At 39.5% G+C, this 22,569-nt stretch overlaps 1 protein-coding gene across 4 annotated transcripts in view; it reads left to right on the forward strand.

The window, feature by feature from the left end:
• The window catches only part of unc5a (unc-5 netrin receptor A), a 226,806-nt gene that overhangs the window by 197,635 nt on the left and 6,602 nt on the right, over positions 1-22,569 (forward strand). For all 4 annotated transcript variants that reach the window (XM_058063405.1, XM_058063406.1, XM_058063407.1 and 1 more), the window contains one exon: positions 16,480-16,629. In XM_058063405.1, coding sequence (XP_057919388.1) covers positions 16,480-16,629 — 150 coding nt within the window. The remainder of the gene's footprint in view (positions 1-16,479; positions 16,630-22,569) is intronic.

The following is a 22,569-nucleotide window of genomic DNA, read 5'->3' on the forward strand; positions in this document are numbered from 1 at the left end:
GTAGCGTGGAAAAGCAGTACTGGCCATCGGAACAACCACAAGGAGCTCCCATGGTGTTTTTTTGTTGTTTTTTGGGGGGGGGGGCAAATATATGAAATATTACAGTGCATTGTTTACATCAATAATAATATAACTTTCCATTATTTACATTTGTATTCAACTATCTGATCACAACCCAAAAGGAGTAGGCTGAAGCAAAAGCTTGTAAATGCCTACCCCCTTGTTTTCCCCTGTTATTATTATATTATTATATATTAATAATAATATTTTATATTATCATTATTGTGATAATTCATTCATTCATTTTCTACTGCTTTTCCTCACATGGGTCACGGTAGTGCTGGAGCCTATCCCAGCTGTCTTTGGGCAAGAGGTGGGGTACACCCTGGACTGGTCGCCAGCCAATCACAGGGCACATATAGACAAACAACCATTCACACTCACATTCATACCTATGGACAATTTGGAGTCGCTAATTAACCTAGCATGTTTTTGGAATGTGGGAGGAAACCGGAGTACCCGGAGAAAACCCACGCATGCACGGGGAGAACATGCAAACTCCACACAGAGATGCCCCGAGGGTGGAATTGAACCCGGGTCTCCTAGCTGTGAGATCTGCATGCTAACCACTCGACCGCCGTGCAGCCCAGCACGAGTCTTATTTATGTCTCAAATGGCTTATTTACTTTTATCTTTATGTACTGTACTATATATGGTAATGCAGTGTAAAGGTGACTATAGGGTTGTTATTTCATGTCTATAGGGCTCTAATTATTTAGAAGGTCCTAAACATTTTTTTTAATGCTACAACTGAGAAAATATCCCATTGATAAATAAGGATAAACTGCATAGCCACAACTTAAACAGTGTAGTCATTCCGATGTTTGTTTTTGCTGCTACAAATATGACAAACAAGAGTAATATATACTAGTATATTGACGGTTACTATGGTACCGATTATGTCATTGTATACAAAAAAAACCTTAAACTGTACTGAACAAATGTAACAGTTACTGATTGTAAAAGTGGACATAATTGTTATAATCTTTATCATTATTACCATCATTATAATCATCAATAATATTACTATTTTCATCATTATAGTTGTAACAATTTTTAGATTTTTTTTTTATTATTATTTAATTTTACAGACTTCATTGCTTCTTGTAGAGTGCTGTATCATTCCATCTGTTGTATTCTGAAATCCGCATTATTTATGCTTTTATTGTCAATTTATTAGCCCACTTTTTCCACTTTTTATCATTTTCTGGAAACATCCGTTTCTTCTTGTTAATTCCTACCTGAGGTTTTTAGATGTGCTTTTTTAGTTTGTGTGTGTCTAGTCCCGTGCATTAAAAAGCAAGGTTTTAGGTCTCAAACCGATGACCAGCTCCAGCCCGGTGTTGAATTATGAATATGAAAATATATGCATGTGTCCTTGTTAATCACAGTATACAGTCATTAGTTGTGTATTTGTGCGCTAGCCTCCAGAGTTGTATCGTTCTTTTCATGTTCTTTTCAGCTACTGCGGGGCCAACATGCTTTGTTCAACTCCATACTCCCCCCCCCCCTCTCTTCCCTGCCGTCCACGTGGACGGCGTATAATCAAGCACTAATGCCTTCCTCCCTCCCCAGGGGCTGCCTCTGAGTAGTCGGTTAAGATTTCATTTGCATGCTTAATTAGTAAATTAAAAGGAGAGCCTGTCCCAGTCTTCTCCCGGCAACCCCTGTGCTCGTTCTCTCTCCGGGCCGCTCCTCTTCATCCGAACACCACCCACAGTTCCAAGTACCATTTCCCACTCGAGTCCACTTTTATTGGCTGTAATGGCCAACCTCATTGTCCACATGACCGCCACCGACGAAATCTACGGGCAGGGGTGGGATGTGCGATACAAGGTGGAGGCGCATGAGAGGCATGCTCAGGCTGCTCAGGCATAAGATGGAAGTCATTACTAAGAACTTACATCCTCTGCATTGTTACTGACAATTACTGATGGATGAAACCTAATCACAAGCTAGTTATGGTCTCAATTACAAATAAGTGGGTAAGCCTGATTCTAAAAATAACAATGATGCTCCATTTCGAATTCTTTTGTCAATATTGTTTTATATTTGTGTCCAATCTAGGATGGTACTTTATACGTATTACTAAAAATAGCCAAATATGGCTGTTCTAAAACATCTTCAGGCAATATTTAACCTGGTCAGGTGAGCCTGGGGCCAACGCAATGGTAATCTTGCAATAGTATACAATATTATGGTAATAGTAATGGTTTTATTTCATTTGAACATGCATCAGATTACATTTGAATGCATCACATAATCAGTTCACAGTTCCACATGTCCAAAAGGAGTAGGAAGAAGCAAAGCTTATTAAATCCTACCCCTCCATCTGGTACTTTTACAATCAGTAACTGTTACATTTGTTCACTTCCTGCTTTCCATAATACAGTTTAAGGGTTTTTTTTTTTGTTTTCACAGGATATCCATCCATATTCAATACTGCTTATCCTCAATAGGGGTTAAGGTGTTATGCTGGAGCCTATCCCAGCTGACTTGGGGCGAGAGGTGGGGGAACATCCTGGAATGGTTGCCAGCCAATAGCAAAGCAATCACAAGGTAGCTACATATTTAAATGAAAAAAAAAAAGATTAATCGAGTACAGTAACCGAGTGGATAGCGCACAGGCCCCACAGCTAGAAGACCCAAGTTCAATTCCACCACTGTTACATTTGTTCACTTCCTGCTTTCCATAATACAGTTTAAGGTTGTTTTTTTTTTGAGTGGATAGCGCACAGGCCCCACAGCTAGAAGACCCAAGTTCAATTCCACCACTGTTACATTTGTTCACTTCCTGCTTTCCATAATACAGTTTAAGGGTTTTTTTTTTGTTTTGTTTTTTTTTGTCATGTACCGAAGTATGAGGGATATGACCATGCAATGACATAATCGATACCATAGTAACCGTCAATATAGCATATATATATATAGCATATACTCTTGTTTGTCATATTGGTAGCAGCAAAAACAAACACCGGAATGACTACACTGTTTAAGTTGTGGCTATGCTATGCTATTAATGGGATATTTTCTCAGTTGTAGCATAAAAAAAAACTGTTTACAACCTTTTAAATAATTAGAGCCCTATAGACATGAAATAACAACCCTATAGTCACCTTTACACTGCATTACCATATATATACAGTACATAAAGATAAAAGTAAATAAGTCATTTGAGACATAAATAAGACCAGTTGTAGCATTAAAAAAAACTGTTTACGACCTTTTAAATAATTAGAGCCCTATAGACATGAAATAACAACCCTATAGTCACCTTTACACTGCATTACCATATATATACAGTACATAAAGATAAAAGCAAATAAGGCATTTGAGACATAAATAAGACTTGTGCTTGGCTGCACAGTGGTCGAGTGGTTAGGAGGAGACTCACAGCTAGGAGACCCGGGTTCAATTCCACCCTCAGCCATCTCTGCGTGGAGTTTGCATGTTCTCCCTGTGCATGTGTGGGTTTCCTTCCACATTCCAAAAACATGCTAGGTTAATTAGCGACTCCAAATTGTCCATAGGTATGAATGTGAGTGTGAATGGTTGTTTGTCTATATGCGCCCTGTGATTGGCTGGCCACCAGTCCAGGGTGTACCCCGCCTCTCGTCTGAAGACAGTTGGGATAGGCTCTAGCACCCCCCGCGACCCTCATGAGGATAAGCATAGAAAATGAATCAATTAATAAAACTTGTGTTGCTTATTATTAGCGATTAATATTCATGTTGTGTTCAAGTGAAGCTGCAAAATTTGAACAACAAAATGTCAAGGAACGACTGTAGTACGTTTGAATGGCAGCATATTGCTTCAACATTAATGGCGCTGACCCAAAGTTACCCATGATGCAATGGGGTATCAACACCTGCATCATCAGATGTAGCTAGCATAATATGTACTCGGTGTTGACGCATCCCAGAAGAGCTCAGGCCAGCTCGGTTTTGACATTTACGGATGTTGATGAATGTTTCTCCCATTTTATATGACATCAAGTCCAGGAAGATATATTTGTAGATGCTGCAACTGAATGTTTGCTGACATTTTCTAAAGAATCGCAATGTCACCTGAGATACTGTAGTCAAGGTCAGACTTTCAATGTTTGTTTTGGGTTTTTTTTTTGTTTTTTTTTTGGCCAGCAGGCCACAAGTCAAAAGTGACTTATTATGTATCATGGTGTTGTGTTTATATTCACAAAAACTCGGTGAAGTCAAGGCTACGTACAAAGTTTTTGAATCTTTTTATTTTGCATGCTATCAAAGCGGCAGTAATGATAAGCGTCTTCTTGCATATTCTACTCGCTACTGTTTTGCCTGCAAGTTTGACGCTTGCGTTGACCTCTGCTGCCCCGTGTGGGATAACTGCTGTTTTGCACGGAAACTTTTCCGGTCTTTTTTCCTCTCCGTCTGCTTCGTCTCTTGCTCGGCTTCTCTTGTGCTCTCAAAGCCGGCAAAAGGACATCTGAGCTTGTTGACTCCAGCACTTGTGCTCCCCATACTCTGCATCTCCCCGGACGCGTTTGAGTGCATTAGCTCGCCATCTCTCACACACAACCTGGCCCTGCGGTTAAGCCGCAGCATCTCCAGGGTTCTGTACTTTTTAGTGAGTGATTTAAAATGTGGCCCACACTGTTTGGGTAATCTTCGACTTCACACCGCTCTTGATGCTATTATGGAGGGAGCAGTTCATTTAGCAAGTACATTAACCACTTTGTGTGGAGATTAAACTTCCCCGGAGAGTTTCAGCCTAATCACTAATCACTGTCTTTAAAATGCACCATTTATGATTAGACTTCTGCTGTTAATTGTTGTGTGTAACGGGTGCTAGAGAAGCAGTCGGGGTTCGGTGTGAGTGGCAAAGCAAGCAGTTACGCCGTCAATACGTGAGGAAAATGGCAGCGTTTGCTCGCTGCCGAGGCTGTGCACCTTGTTTTTCGAGACATGCAGCCAACTTTGCAGTCATTAAATTGCATGTACTCGTGACAGCAAGACGGAAACATCTTTGCCGCTGTCTGCTGTGTGGCAGAAGGAGCAATTGAATGCAAAGAGACGCTGACATTTTCTCTCAAGTCTCATTCCCGGCTGCTCTGACAAGCCGCCGTAATAACATACATACATGCATGCATGCACACCAAAACCACACCCGGGTTGCTGTACCATGCAATCTCTTATCTCCCAATTACAGCAGATTAGAACCAATGTTATTGTCTTTGATCTTAAGTGCGTGGGGGCTCTGGGGAAGCGGTGACATTTCCGTCTGATGCTCGCCGTATGTTAGCCGGGCTCTGCCGAGACCAATTAAGTTAATATTTAATGCGTGTTCCACTCTCGGTGGATCCGGGCCAAAAGCTGGCACCGCAGCAGCACAAGAGACGTGAGTGGCGTTTGGTTCTGCCCTCGCCGCGCGTCGGGCTGAGCTCCGCTTCCCCCCCCCCCCTGTGGGAGAGCATCACTGATGTTCTGCCATCCCACAACCCGCCGAACACCTGCGGTGAACCTCCTACCTAAGCACAGAGTTAGACCTCCAACCTGCGTCTAATTAAACTGGCACCTGCTATTTTATATTTAGCTCTGATATTTACAACCTGACAGCTATTGTTGCAAAGATGCTACAAATCCACAAATAGCAAAAAAGTAAATAATACAACATGGGACATTCAATGTCAAAGTATGACACATAACTATTTTTTTTTTACGTTCTAAAAATACAAGTAAAAAATGTACAGTTGCAAAAATGTACAAATCATCAGTGAGTTTAGAAAGTCAAAATGTGAAGAGTAAAATGTTGCAAATTATCATAATAATAAAATTATGAGGAAGAATTGCATCATTTTAGTAGCATAAATTAGAAATATTAAAGAAAAAGGTGTTCATTACGTATATTATGATTTTTATGAAAAAGAAAATTAGGTTGGGGAAAAAGTTACAATATTACAGATAATAAATATATATAATACAATAATATTATAATCATATAATATTATAATCATATTATAATAATATAATATTACAAGAAAAAAATACACAGCAGAAATTGAAAGTAATGTTCAAACATTTAGATTAAAAAAGTTGCATTTTTATAAGAACAAACTCAAAATATTCGGAGGAAAAATTAATATAATTTGAGTAGCATAGAACTGAAATATCAAAGGAAAAAAAGGGATAATATGACAAGAAGCAAACAAAATAAAGTTGTCATTTTTATTTTTTAAAAATGATGGGTAAAAAAAAAAAAAGATTTGTATAAATTCATAATATTACCAGAAGAAAATGTACAAGAAAAAAGTAGAAATAGCGGAAAAGGAAAATTATTTTACTAGAGTAATGTTAAATTATTTGGAGAAAAATGTTAGAAGGAAATATTTATGCAATTTTAATAGCATAGAGTTTAAATTTTTTAAGTCGCAATATGATGAGAAACTAACAAAATTAAGTTGTACTTTGGGGAAAAAGGTTGTAATACTGTATTTTGGGAATAAAGTCCAAATATTATTGGAATATACCGTATAGTGCATCCTTTCATTTTTTCAGTTTGTGGCCCTCAGTGGAAAAAGCTAGAACAGCCCTGGATGTAAGACACTGGTGCAACCGTTTATTCTTACTTTTGGATGTTACAGTCTGGTTGCATTGGGTCAAGCGATGCAGTGAAAATCCAGATCCAGCAGATGGAGCCGATATACCCGATATAACATTACGTCCTTACGAGTCCCCCATCGATCTGGGCACTAGTGAGCGTAGTTAGACAAATATCTTTTTGTGTAGCCATTGTACTTTACAATCCGTTTGCTTGTGCTTCTATGAGCAGCTGTGTTGATTGGACGACTGCCATGCAGTGTGGCACAGCTACATTGTGCCCTGAGGATAGCTTCTGCAGCACATGGCATTATAAGCTAGTTTTAATGTCATGGTGTTGATATAATAAGCAAAGTAGATCAGCTTCACTGCTCACCTCAGCACAGGAGAGTTGGAAGAACATAAAAATGAATTAATTCTCAACAACGCATATTGGAGTTCTAGTGTTCTCTTGATTATTCACAGTAAACCATACATTCATGTTGTGTATTCCATAATAGGCGATGATTACAGCCATGTAAAACCAAGTGAAATATTATATAAACTTAACATGTACGTGTAGTTATGCTGTTGCTTCTATATCATTTAGACCGTTCTAAATGGAAGAAACAAAAGCTTATTAAATCCTACCCCTCCATCTGGTATTTTTACAATCAGTAACTGTTACATTTGTTCACTTCCTGCTTTCCATAATACAGTTTAAGGTTTTTTTTTGTTTTTTTGTTTTTTTTTAATAATACACCTCATACCGAAGTACAAGGTGATATGACCATACAATGACATAATGGGTACCATAGTAACTGTCAATATAGTCCATAGTTTGATTCCACATACTGAAATGCTATGGCTTTTTAACGTAGTCCTAGCATATAAGTGTTTCAGTTGTAGTTCTTCCCTGAGATCATATTTCTCCTTAAAGTGTATTAAACTGCTTAAACTGTATTATGGAAAGCAAAAAAATAGTTGTCGATTAATTGGGTAATTTATTAACCTTTGATTAATCGTTGCAGCTCGAGTCGTAATACCATTACTTCCGACACTGGTTTTCTGTTTGTGGTAAATAGTTCATTCATAAAATAATGTTTATTTTCAAGTCAAACAACCACTTTTTGTGTTGTTTCTGTTGTGCCATCATCGTTTCTACATTTTGCTTGAATATGTATGGCTAAATTTTGGTACAAAATTAATTATTAAAACCTTAAACTGTATTATGGAAAGCAGGAAGTGAACAAATGTAACAGTTACTGATTGTAAAAGTACCAGATGGAGGGGTGGGATTTAATAAGCTTTGCTTCTTCCTACTCCTTTTTGACATGTGGAACTGTGAACTGATTATGTGATGCATTCAATTGTAATCTGATGCATGTTCAAATGAAATATTACCATTACATTTGGATTGGATTTCGTTGCATTTTTACGAGAACAAACTCAAAATATTAGGAGGAAAAATTAATGTAATTTGAGTAGCATAGAACTGAAATATCAAAGTAAAAAAAATTAAGTGGTAATATGATGAGAGCCAAACAAAATAAAATTGTCATTTTTATAATGAATAAATTCAGAATATTACCAGAAGAAAATGTACAAGAAAAAAGTAGAAATAGATGAACAGCAGAAATGGAAAATAATTTTACCACAGAAAAAAAGTTGGCAAGAAATATTTATGGAATTTTAATAGCATAGAGTTGACATTTTTTAAGTCTCAATATGATGAGAAGCCAACAAAATTAAGTTGTACTTAGGGGGAAAATAATACTGTATTTTGGGAATAAATAAATAAATAATCCAATTGGAAATAATCCACATGTTATTGGAATAAAGTCAAAATATTACAAGAACATTTACAAAGATTAATATTTCTCCCATATCACATACTGGTTTTTGGTTGACAAAACCAACCAATAAGAGCCAATAGAAGCGCTATAATCATCCAATCATGGCTCGTCAGCCTCGGTTGATGTGCTATACAATTTGCAAACATCTCATTGTGTTTCCTTATTACCAGAGTCTTTTAGAACCTATTTATACGACGAGTGTTTGCGTTAACGCTCTTTTGTGTTCACGGTACCACCACCCAGAATTTACACTTTAATCAATATTCATGTAATGAGTTCAATGTGCTCAGCTCATTGTCTTTAGGTCGTAAAAATGTATGCTACGGTGTTAAACGGGTGTTTAACAGATGTCCTCAAAGGGTGGCTTGAGTTTTTTGTTTTAAGGCGCTCATAAATAATATACACACCAGCTCGTTAATAAGTGATTTCATGTCCTGGTAGTACTATGGGCAGTACGAGACCAGCTGAGATGTTGTTATGGGCTTGCTCAGTAATGCAAGCCCCATAGACAAGCAGCTGTCTATGGGGCTTGCATTACTGAGCAAGCCCATATTGTTATTCCTTGTGATGTTTAGCTATTATAATATCTTAATCTTCCCATTTTTGTGCGCGTAATGCGGCCAAAACCGCAAGAAGGACCCCCACACATGTTACACCGCCGGAATCCTGGCGCTCAGGACTACAGCGGTATTTATTTTTTGGAACGTTTTGTGTAACCATGGCGACGCTATTCACCAAAACGTTCAAAAATGGGCCACTAGATTAGATACACCTGTTCTATTTTTAGAACAGCCACATTCCAGGGAAAACGAGAATTTACAGACTTTTCACAGCCTTGTAGCTCAGCCATACGGCCACGTAGAAACGTGATTGACGGATCATTTTTGAGATAAACATCTCAACTCTCCCTGTGGCTAAATGCTAATTATTAGCATGTTAGCATTTAAGCTAATTTACTCATGTCTAAAGGCAAATACATACATGGCATGATGTAGGAAGGTTATAGGACAACCTTGGCACTTTCTAAACTTGAGGCCCTCTTGCTAGGTGCTAGCATGATGACTGTTAGCATGTTAGCTTTTTAGCTAATTTACTCATTTCTAAAGGCAAATAGACACATGGCATGATGTAGGAAGGTTATAGGACAACCTTGGCACTTTCTAAACTTGAGGCCCTCTTGCTAGGTGCTAGCATGATGACTGTTAGCATGTTAGTATTTTAGCTAATTTACTCATTTCTAAAGGCAAATAGACACATGGCATGATGTAGGAAGGTTATAGGACAACCTTGGCACTTTCTAAACTTGAGGCCCTCTTGCTAGGTGCTAGCATGATGACTGTTAGCATGTTAGCATTTTAGCTAATTTACTCATTTCTAAAGGCAAATAGACACATGGCATGATGTGGGGACACTATGGGACTGCATCAACCTTTTCGGTACTTGAGGCTGTCTTGCTAGGTGCTAGCACGGTAGCCCTTGGCGCACCTGGCCCGAGGTTCACAGCACAGGTGGCAAGCCCATCAAAATTTCCACGGGAATTTTCTAGTTTTCATTGTTATCTTTTAGCGTTGATGAACGATTCATCATGCGAAAATGCACGACTCCTCAACAGCTCAACATTCATAAGCCAGCAGACAAGTCCTCTTGTATTTGTAGTTATTAGTCAGAGTGTGGCGTTCACAGCCGCCGGAGCTCAGACTGATGAGAGGAAAAGCTTGTCACATCCTGCTGACAAACACACAGATTTATGGAGCACACGTCGCCCGGCTTTTTTCTCGAGCAACAAATGTATTTGCTGGAGAAAAAAAAAAAAAAAGAATCGCTTCAAGGAAGGGTAGGGGGTCTGGATTTTAAGTTTTAAAGCCTGACCATTCGTCCCTGGCTCTCACTCGGATGTGTAAGCTTGACTAACTGATCAAACGCTGCTTCTAATCCCTGTCAGAGTTTGTAAGGTTAATCACTTTATTACGCACAATAATACAGACAACATTTGAAAGTGCTTGCTGTGAAGAGAGTGCAATATTTTTAATCCACAGCTTTTCCGTTCTCGTATAAATATATATATAATATACATATATATAGCCTAGCCTTGTGGTAATGCCTTGATTTGTTTAGAGTGCGTCCAGCGGCGCTTGCAAGAGAAATTTTGGTGCAGCCGCTAACCTCTTTCTGTCAGCACCAGCCTGAAGAGATTAGCTGTATGAGTGTCTCTTGTTCCCCAATGGAGGCCGGCCCCAGTCCATCACAGTCCCAGCCCCCCCGGTCCAAGCCAAGAGCACATAGGAGGGGGTTGAAGTCATAGAAAACTGTAGCCATGATTGCGGTAATCCCGTTATCTCTCCTGCTAAAGCTGGCCACTCCAGTGACCCGGAGACACAAATGTTAAGCCGCCTGTGTCTCTCTTCTCTTTTCACTCCATCTCCCTCCTTAGCCGGCCTCATTGAATGTCAGGGGGTGGTCTCGCCCTCCGCCGGATTCTACAATTCGTAGTCTTCACACACACTCGCATACATCGCAGTCCTATCTCAAATTCCGTCAGAACAAAAGAAGGGGTTTCTCCTGCAGTATATGAACTCGCCGCCCATCTCATGCATCTTAATGTTGCCGCCATTGTTGCCACAATGTTACCCAATTGCTAAATACAAGGATGAACCAGTCATGATGTGCTATATATATCACTATATTGACACTTACTATGGTCATATCACCTTGTACTTCGGTACGAGGTGCATTTTTAAAAAAAACACACCAAAAAAAACCTTAAACTGTATTATGGAAAGCAGGAAGTGAACAAATGTAACAAAAAGAAAAAAAAACTATGTACTATTTACCACAAACAGAAAACCAGTGTTGGAAGTAAGTATTGAATGTATTGATTTTTGCGACGAATGTTTAAGTAAGTATTACGACTCAACCTGCAACGATTAATCAAAGGTTAATCAATTACCCAATTAATCGACAACTATTTTGGTAATCATTCATTCATTTTCTACCGCTTGTTTACACGAGGTCCGCAGGGGGTGCTGGAGCCTATCCCAGCTGTCGTCGTGCGAGAGGCGGGGTACACCCTGGACTGGTGGCCAGCCAATCACAGGGCACATACAGACAAACAACCATTCACACTCACATTCATACCTATGGACAATTTGGAGTCGCTAATTAACCTAGCATGTTTTTGCACGGGAAGAACATGCAAACTCCACACAGAGATGGCCGAGGGTGGAATTGAACTTGGGTCTTCTAGCTGTGGGGCCTGTGCGCTATCCACTCTGTCGCTGTACTCGATTAATCTTTTTTTTTCTTTTCATTTAAATATGTAACTACCTTGCGGCACGGCGGTCATGTAGTTAGTGCGCAGACCTCACAGCTAGGATACCAGGGTTCAATTCCACCCTCGGCCATCTCTGTGTGGAGTTTGCATGTTCTCCCCTCGTTCATGCGTGGGTTTTCTCCGGGTGCTCCGGTTTCCTCCCACATTCCAAAAACATGCTAGGTTAATTAGCCACTCCAAATTGTCCATAGGTATGAATGTGAGTGTGAATGGTTGTTTGTCTAAGATAAGATTAAGATATGCCTTTATTCGTCCCTCAGTGGGGAAATTTGTATAATTTTTCTATTTGTCTAATTTGTCTATATGTGCCCTGTGATTGGCTGGCAACCATTCCAGGATGTTCCCCCGCCTCTCGCCCGAAGTCAGTTGGGATAGGCTCCAGCATAACACCTTAACCCCTATTGAGGATAAGCAGTATTGAATATGGATGGATATCCTGTGAAAACAAAAAAAAACTTAAACTGTATTATGGAAAGCAGGAAGTGAACAAATGTAACAGTTACTGATTGTAAAAGTACCAGATGGAGGGGTAGGATTTAATAAGCTTTGCTTCTTCCTACTCCTTTTGGACATGTGGAACTGTGAACTGATTATGTGATGCATTCAATTGTAATCTGATGCATGTTCAAATGAAATCAAACCATTGCCATTGCCATTACCATTACCATTACCATTACCATTACCATTACCATTACCATTGTACAGGGTCAGGGTGACTTAGCTGTCCTCGCCCGTCTTATCTCGGGTACCACAATGTGGCTCCGGCTTTGTGATTAATGTGTGATTTGATAAACTAATTAAAACCCTCGCATTGTTTTCTCCCCGCAGAATGAGCAAATAACACGGTCAAATTTAGCTTCTCATTTATTAGTTCACTCACACTGTCATTTGTTAACAGGATAATGGGGCGTAAAGAGGGCCATTATTCTCTTAGTCCACAGCATATGCTGGATTCCTGTGCCGAAACACTCCCGGGCTGGCTTTGCTTACGCAACACACACATTCCCAAGGACACGCTAAGCGCATGTAAAGGACCGTGCTGTCCTTCAATAAGCGTACGGTTCAGAGTGCCATGTCGCGGGCCTTGTTTGATGCTAATCCTCGCCGCATCAGCAATGCACCTGACGCACCGTCACACAGGTGACTTAGTATGCATCCTGCTAGCAAAATCTTGATAACAGGATCATTGGCATTCAAACCGCCGTTTCTTGCTTGCAGGCCTATAGATCTCCTAGTATAGGTCGGCGACCTGATCAAAGTCCAGCAGCGGTGATCTGCAATGCTAATTATGCTGAGCAAATAACAGTGCTTAAGAACTGCTTTAAATGAACCTCTTGTCTCGTGAAGCCCTCATAATGCGCCTTTTGTCTGGGTAAGGCTGAGTAATGGAGGGCTTTGAATTCTTAGGAGGTTACCCCCCCCCCCCCCCTCCCACACTGTTATTAAGCCATTAGACCTGAGAGCAATGGTCTGGTCTCCTGTCACTCCAAGCTTCTTTCACTACAGTACACTTAATGTAGCAACACTGACACATTCTAGTATACTAGTATATCTAGTATACTAGTATACTAGTATATGAACCAGAGGAATAAAGATACTGCTGTCAGATATGTGGGATGATGATGATGATGATGGGGGGGCTAAAATCCATGTTACCAAGGTGATGGAACGCAAGGCAAACAATGAAATTAGAACTCCACAAAGCAAACGTGAAAATTCCCCACTCAGTTGTTTTATATCATTTTTATTTAGTTGAACTTTTTTTTGTTTTTTATTTTTATTTTTTTTTACTTATTTAAGGCATTTTTATTTGTATTTATTTTAATTGTGCTTTTTAAGTCTTTTCTAATTATGTTGACTTTTATACACTTTTAAGTCTTTTTAATTGTTGAATTAATTATTTAGATATTATTTATTTAATTGTTTAATTTTTAAAATAATTTGGGGCTCCCCACATTATTTTGAAAATTTTATATCATTTTTATTTAGTTGAATTTTTGTTTTGTTTTTTATTTTTATTTTTTTTTACTTATTCAAGGCATTTTTATTTGTATTTATTTTAATTATGGTTTTTAAGTCTTTTCTAATTATGTTGACTTTTTTTACACTTTTAAGTCTTTTTAATTATTAAATTAATTATTTAGATATTATTTATTTAATTATTTAATTTAAAAAAAAAATTGGGGCATTTTTTTATTTTGAAAATTCCCCACTCAGTTGTTTTATATCATTTTTATTTAGTTGAACTTTTTTTTGTTTTTTTATTTTGATTTTTTTTACTTATTTTTATTTGTATTTATTTTTATTATGCTTTTTAAGTCTTTTCTAATTATGTTGACTTTTTTTACACTTTCAAGTCTTTTTAATTATTAAATTAATTATTTAGATATTATTTATTTAATTATTTAATTAAAAAAATGTAGGCCATTTTTTATTTTAATTTTTGTCGAGGTATTTTTTTTTAATTTATTTTAAACATGCAATAAAACATCATATAAACTGCGCTTTCTCAGCTTTTGCATGCTTTTTAACTTTCGCCATGCATTCAATATCAGCGGCCGAGCTTAAAAGCGCTCATTCGGTAGAGAGAGAACAGGTAGAGATTCCCGAAAATATAATTAACAGCTTCCTTATTATGATTGGAACGAGGCCAGCCCTTTCCGGGGAAAGAGGGCAGAAAATTGAATCACCGTCGTGCAGATGGAAAATGATTCCCGTTCTCCACATTAATGAGACGCCTTTGCAGCCATGTTGCTTATGTGCACGCGCCTTCATTGTTGTTGTTATGTTATGCACACCACGGCATTGAGCACACCTGCAGTAGACAATGTTCAACTACTAATGCAACGGCTCTTCAATCATAACCAAACAAAAAAAAAGCTTTTTATGAAAAGATACATTTCACTTTGACACAAATTTATGGTAATGGTAATGGTTTTATTTCATTTGAACATGCATCAGATTACAATTGAATGCATCACATAATCAGTTCACAGTTCCACATGTCCAAAAGGAGTAGGAAGAAGCAAAGCTTATTAAATCCTACCCCTCCATCTGGTACTTTTACAATCAGTAACTGTTACATTTGTTCACTTCCTGCTTTCCATAATACAATTTAAGGTTTTGTTTTGTTTTTTTCACAGGATATCCATCCATATTCAATACTGCTTATCCTCATTAGGGGTTAAGGTGATGCTGGAGCCTATCCCACATTTGTTCACTTCCTGCTTTCCATAATACAGTTTAAGGTTTTAATAATTAATTTCATACCGAAATTTCAGGCAAAATGTATAAACAATGATGACACAACAGAAACAACACAAAAAGTGGTTGTTTGGCTTGAAAATAAACATTATTTTTGACAAATATAACACCATGAACTATTTACCACAAACAGAAAACCAGTGTTGGAAGTAACGATTAATCAAAGGTTAATCAATTACCCAATTAATCGACAACTATTTTGGTAATCGTTCATTTTCTACTGCTTATTTAAACGAGGCTCGCGTGGGTGCTGGAGCCTATCCCAGTGGGGTACAACCTGGACTGGTGGCCAGCCAATCACAGGGCACATATAGACAAACAACCATTCACACTCACATTCATAACTATGGATAATTTGGAGTCGCTAATTAACCTAGCATGTTTTTGGAATGTGGGAAAAACCCACGCATACACTGGGAGAACATGCAAATTCCACACAGAGATGGACGAGGGTGGAATTGAACTCGGGTTTTCTAGCTGTGGGGCCTGTGCGCTATCCACTTGGTCACTGTACAGCCATTTTGGTAGTCGTTTATTTTATTTTATTTTTCATTTAAATATGTAACTACATTGTTGATGTCCCCCGCCTCTCGCCCGAAGTCAGCTGGGATAGCCTCCAGCATAACACCTTTACCCCTTAATGAGGTAGTATTGAATATTTATGGATATCTAGGAATCTAACTCTAACTAGTAATTTGCCCACATGTGCTGATGCTGTTATTAATATCACCATATGGTTGAACATTATGGTCTGGATGTCGTTCTTTTAGATGTCATGAATTGTGCAGGTGTACCTAATGAGATGTCTCTTCGACATGTTTGCCCTCTGCTGCCAGACTTTGAGCCAATTATAAAAATATCTAATTTTAGACTTCAGCTCACTTTTTTTTATAATTGGCTCAGTCGACTTAAGTGTTGGATTCTTCCAAACTCAACGCTTTGATAGACGAGCGGAAAAGGTCTCACGTTCCATCAGATGGTCGTTTAGATGACAGTAAATGATCACCTGAAGAAACCCCGTGGAGATTAAAATATTAAGCATGTCTGTACAAATCTCTTCTGGCACAAAAGCAAAAAAATGAAATGAAGGCGCTTGGCCATGCGGGAACAATGAGCAGTTGACTAATGGCTGCTACACTTCCTTCATCACAGCCCATGTAGTCCTGCGTGGCTGCTGTGTTTGCATGCTAATGCTGCCAGCTGAAAGCACGCGCACACACATGCCGAGGTGGGGGTGGGGGGGGATCAACCTTGCGGTGACATTAAAGCGTTGTGGGTGTTGCCCACTGTGGCCACATGCGGAGCTGCTTCTTGTGTTAAGATGTGCTGTTGCCTTTATTTGTACTGTGTGTCCTCTATATGTATACTTTTTGTGGTGGTAAATCGACTTCCTTTCTCCCCCCCCCCCCCCGATCAGGAGGTGATGCAGATGGAGCGGCAGCTCGGGGGTCGGCTGATTGACGAGCCTCACGTCCTACTCTTCAAAGACAGCTACCACAACCTGCGCCTGTCCATCCACGACATGCCCCAGGCCCACTGGAGGAGCAAGCTGCTAGCTGGCTACCAGGTGGGTGGGTGTTTTTTAGGTGGTTTCCTGTGGCCCAGTTGGGGGGCAGGAGAGGTCACTATGAATGTGAGTTTGAGCCGGGATGTTTAGTAGGAGTGCCAAGTGTGTGTAGAGTGGTACAGTGGTACAGTGGAGCGTGTTATCCACCCAGCTACTCTGCAAAACTATATTTATGGTTATGGCAAAAATCGATACATTCAAAGCTTCACCCTCTTCTTTCACAGTCGACTTGTCAACTGTTCTTCCATGTTGAGCGTGTGTGTGGTTTCCCCTCTTTTTTGGACCAGAAAAGTTCATTAGAAGCAAGTTGAAAAAAACAAAAACTTGAAAAAAACGACATACTAACCCCTTACGTTTTTTGTCAAAAATCACCGCCCTCAAACATTGGCATTTTATGCCCGTTTTGGGTGCCTCTGGGGGCCCTGTTGAGCGTGTGTGGTGTTTCCCCTCTTTTTTTGACCAGAAAAGTGCATTAGAAGCAAGTTGGAAAAAAAAAAAAAAAAAAACGACATACTAACCCCTTACATTTTTGTCAAAAATCAATGCCCTCAAATTTTGGCATTTTATTCCCTTTTTGGGTGCCTCTGGGGCCCCTGTTGAGCGTGTGTGTGGTTTCCCCTCTTTTTTTGACCAGAAAAGTGCATTAGAAGCAAGTTGAAAAAAAAAAAACTTGAAAAAAACGACATACTAACCCCTTACGTTTTTTTTCAAAAATCACTGCCCTCAAAGATTGGGTTTTTATGCCCTTTTTGGGTGCTTCTGGGGCCCCTGTTGAGCGTGTGTGTGGTTTCCCCTCTTTTTTTGACCAGAAAAGTGCATTACAAGCAAGTTGAAAAAAAACAAAACTTGAAAAAAACGACATACTAACCCCTTACGTTTTTTGTCAAAAATCACCGCCCTCAAACATTGGCATTTTATGCCCTTTTTGGGTGCTTCTGGGGCCCCTGTTGAGCGTGTGCGTGGTTTCCCCTCTTTTTTTGACCAGAAAAGTGCATTAGAAGCAAGTTGAAAAAACTGAAAAAAACGACATACTAACCCCTTATGTTTTTTTTCAAAAATCACCGCCCTCAAAGATTGGGTTTTTATGCCCTTTTTGGGTGCTTCTGGGGCCCCTGTTGACCGTGTGTGTGGTTTCCCCTCTTTTTTTGACCAGAAAAGTGCATTAGAAGCAAGTTGAAAAAAAGAAAAACGTGAAAAAAACGACATACTAACCCCTTACGTTTTTTTTTTCAAAAATCACCGCCCTCAAACATTGGCATTTTATGCTCTTTTCGGGTGCTTCTGGGGCCCCTTTTGAGCGTGTGTGGTGTTTCCCCTCTTTTTTTGACCAGAAAAGTTCATTAGAAGCAAGTGTAAAAAACTGAAAAAAACGACATACTAACCCCTTATGTTTTTTTTCAAAAATCAACGCCCTCAAACATTGGCATTTTATGTCCTTTTTGGGTGCTTCTGGGGCCCCTGTTGCGCGTGTGTGTGGTTTCCCCTCTTTTTTTGACCAGAAAAGTGCATTAGAAACAAGTTGAAAAAAAAAAAACGTGAAAAAAACGACATACTAACCCCTTACGTTTTTGTCAAAAATCAATGCCCTCAAATTTTGGCATTTTATTCCCTTTTTGGGTGCCTCTGGGGCCCCTGTTGAGCGTGTGTGTGGTTTCCCCTCTTTTTTTGACCAGAAAAGTGCATTAGAAGCAAGTTGAAAAAACTGAAAAAAACGACATACTAACCCCTTACGTTTTTTTTCAAAAATCACCGCCCTCAAACATTGTTTTTTTATGCTCTTTTTGGGTGCTTCTGGGGCCCCTTTTGAGCGTGTGTGGTGTTTCCCTTCTTTTTTTGACCAGAAAAGTGCTTTAGAAGCAAGTTGAAAAAACTGAAAAAAACGACATACTAACCCCTTATGTTTTTTTTCAAAAATCACCGCCCTCAAAGATTGGGTTTTTATGCCCTTTTTGGGTGCTTCTGGGGCCCCTGTTGAGCGTGTGTGTGGTTTCCCCTCTTTTTTTGACCAGAAAAGTGCATTACAAGCAAGTTGAAAAAAAAAAAAACTTGAAAAAAACGACATACTAACCCCTTACGTTTTTTTTCAAAAATCACCGCCCTCAAACATTGGCATTTTATGCCCTTTTTGGGTGCTTCTGGGGCCCCTGTTGAGCGTGTGTGTGGTTTCCCCTCTTTTTTTGACCAGAAAAGTGCATTAGAAGCAAGTTGAAAAAAAAAAAAAAACGTGAAAAAAACGACATACTAACCCCTTACGTTTTTTGTCAAAAATCAATGCCCTCAAATTTTGGCATTTTATGCCGTTTTTGGGTGCTTCTGGGGCCCCTGTTGAACGTGTGTGTGGTTTCCCCTCTTTTTTTGACCAGAAAAGTTCATTAGAAACAAGTTGAAAAAAAAAAACGTGAAAAAAACGACATACTAACCCCTTATGTTTTTTGTCAAAAATCACCACCCTCAAACGTTGGCATTTTATGCCGTTTTTGGGGGCCTCTGGGGCCCCTGTTGAGCGTGTGTGTGGTTTCCCCTCTTTTTTTGACCAGAAAAGTGCATTAGAAGCAAGTTGAAAAAACTGAAAAAAACGACATACTAACCCCTTATGTTTTTTTTCAAAAATCAATGCCCTCAAATTTTGGCATTTTATGCCCTTTTTGGGTGCTTCTGGGGCCCCTGTTGAGCGTGTGTGTGGTTTCCCCTCTTTTTTTTGACCAGAAAAGTGCATTAGAAGCAAGTTGAAAAAAAAAAAAACGTGAAAAAAACGACATACTAACCCCTTACGTTTTTTGTCAAAAATCAACGCCCTCAAACATTGTTTTTTTATGCCCTTTTTGGGTGCCTCTGGGGCCCCTGTTGAGCGTGTGTGTGGTTTCCCCTCTTTTTTTCACCAGAAAAGTTCATTAGAAGCAAGTTGAAAAAACTGAAAAAAACGACATACTAACCCCTTATGTTTTTTGTCAAAAATCACCACCCTCAAACGTTGGCATTTTATGCCATTTTTGGGGGCCTCTGGGGCCCCTGTTGAGCGTGTGTGTGGTTTCCCCTCTTTTTTTGACCAGAAAAGTGCATTAGAAGCAAGTTGAAAAAACTGAAAAAAACGACATACTAACCAAGGGGTTAGTATGTCGTTCAAAAATCACCGCCCTCAAAGATTGGGTTTTTATGCCCTTTTTGGGTGCTTCTGGGGCCCCTGTTGAGCGTGTGTGTGGTTTCCCCTCTTTTTTTGACCAGAAAAGTGCAATAGAAACAAGTTGAAAAAAAAAACATGAAAAAAACGACATACTAACCCCTTACGTTTTTGTCAAAAATCAATGCCCTCAAATTTTGGCATTTTATGCCCTTTTTGGGTGCCTCTGGGGCCCCTGTTGAGCGTGTGTGTGGTTTCCCCTCTTTTTTTGACCAGAAAAGTGCATTAGAAGCAAGTTGAAAAAACTGAAAAAAACGACATACTAACCCCTTACGTTTTTTGTCAAAAATCACCGCCCTCAAACATTGGCATTTTATGCCGTTTTTGGGTGCTTCTGGTGCCCCTGTTGAACGTGTGTGTGGTTTCCCCTCTTTTTTTGACCAGAAAAGTGCATCAGAAACAAGTTGAAAAAAAAAAACGTGAAAAAAACGACATACTAACCCCTTACGTTTTTTTTCAAAAATCACCGCCCTCAAACATTGTTTTTTTATGCTCTTTTTGGGTGCTTCTGGGGCCCCTTTTGAGCGTGTGTGGTGTTTCCCCTCTTTTTTTGACCAGAAAAGTGCTTTAGAAGCAAGTTGAAAAAACTGAAAAAAACGACATACTAACCCCTTATGTTTTTTTTCAAAAATCACCGCCCTCAAAGATTGGGTTTTTATGCCCTTTTTGGGTGCTTCTGGGGCCCCTGTTGAGCGTGTGTGTGGTTTCCCCTCATTTTTTGACCAGAAAAGTGCATTACAAGCAAGTTGAAAAAAAAAAAAAACTTGAAAAAACGACATACTAACCCCTTACGTTTTTTGTCAAAAATCACCACCCTCAAACATTGGCATTTTATGCCGTTTTTGGGTGCTTCTGGGGCCCCTGTTGAACGTGTGTGTGGTTTCCCCTCTTTTTTTGACCAGAAAAGTGCAATAGAAACAAGTTGAAAAAAAAAAAACGTGAAAAAAACGACATACTAACCCCTTACGTTTTTGTCAAAAATCAATGCCCTCAAATTTTGGCATTTTATGCCCTTTTTGGGTGCCTCTGGGGCCCCTGTTGAGCGTGTGTGTGGTTTCCCCTCTTTTTTTGACCAGAAAAGTGCTTTAGAAGCAAGTTGAAAAAACTGAAAAAAACGACATACTAACCCCTTATGTTTTTTTTCAAAAATCACCGCCCTCAAAGATTGGGTTTTTATGCCCTTTTTGGGTGCTTCTGGGGCCCCTGTTGAGCGTGTGTGTGGTTTCCCCTCTTTTTTTGACCAGAAAAGTGCATTACAAGCAAGTTGAAAAAAAAAAAAAACTTGAAAAAAACGACATACTAACCCCTTACGTTTTTTTTCAAAAATCACCGCCCTCAAACATTGGCATTTTATGCCCTTTTTGGGTGCTTCTGGGGCCCCTGTTGAGCGTGTGTGTGGTTTCCCCTCTTTTTTTGACCAGAAAAGTGCATTAGAAGCAAGTTGAAAAAAAAAAAAAAAGTGAAAAAAACGACATACTAACCCCTTACGTTTTTTTGTCAAAAATCAATGCCCTCAAATTTTGGCATTTTATGCCGTTTTTGGGTGCTTCTGGGGCCCCTGTTGAACGTGTGTGTGGTTTCCCCTCTTTTTTTGACCAGAAAAGTGCATTAGAAGCAAGTTGAAAAAACTGAAAAAAACGACATACTAACCCCTTATGTTTTTTTTCAAAAATCACCGCCCTCAAAGATTGGGTTTTTATGCCCTTTTTGGGTGCTTCTGGGTCCCCTGTTGAGCGTGTGTGTGGTTTCCCCTTTTTTTTTGACCAGAAAAGATGATTAGAAGCAAGTTGGAAAAAAAAAAAAACTTGAAAAAAACGACATACTAACCCCTTACGTTTTTTGTCAAAAATCAACGCCCTCAAACATTGTTTTTTATGCCCTTTTTGGGTGCTTCTGGGGCCCCTGTTGAGCGTGTGTGTGGTTTCCCCTCTTTTTTTGACCAGAAAAGTGCATTAGAAACAAGTTGAAAAAAAAAAAACGTGAAAAAAACGACATACTAACCCCTTACGTTTTTGTCAAAAATCAATGCCCTCAAATTTTGGCATTTTATTCCCTTTTTGGGTGCTTCTGGGGCCCCTGTTGAGCGTGTGTGTGGTTTCCCCTCTTTTTTTGACCAGAAAAGTGCATTAGAAGCAAGTTGAAAAAACTGAAAAAAACGACATACTAACCCCTTATGTTTTTTTTCAAAAATCACCGCCCTCAAAGATTGGGTTTTTATGCCCTTTTTGGGTGCTTCTGGGGCCCCTGTTGAGCGTGTGTGGGGTTTCCACTGTTTTTTTGACCAGAAAAGTGCAGTAGACGCAAGTTGAAAAAAAATGAAAAAAACGACATACTAACCCCTTACGTTTTTTGTCACATCGTGAAGAGGGTGAAGTATCGCTGAAGTATCGCTGAAGTATCGCTGAAGTATCGCCGAAGTATCGCCGAAGTATCGCTGAAGTATCGCTGAAGTATCGTATCGCTGGCAGTGCATCGAGATTTGCACCGAATCGTCCTCCGTGCTGAGATTCCCACCCGTAGTGTCCACATGTAAGGCGTGTACTCGGTGCAAATTAGATCCGGGTCGTGTGCAGTCACCCGGCGTTCCAACCTGATTGATTATATCCCGGCTTCTGCTTACCTCAAAGGGAGCTTCCAAGAAATATGGAAGAGAAATAAAAATATCTGGAAGCTCACAACCTGGATCCTGGAAGCTGTCCACGTGCGCTGCACTGCACTGCGGTCCAGTAAGGCTTGTTCAAAGAGGACTAGAAAATGCTTTG

This window comes from Doryrhamphus excisus, chromosome 23, assembly GCF_030265055.1.
Source record: "Doryrhamphus excisus isolate RoL2022-K1 chromosome 23, RoL_Dexc_1.0, whole genome shotgun sequence".
Lineage (NCBI taxonomy): Eukaryota > Metazoa > Chordata > Actinopteri > Syngnathiformes > Syngnathidae > Doryrhamphus > Doryrhamphus excisus.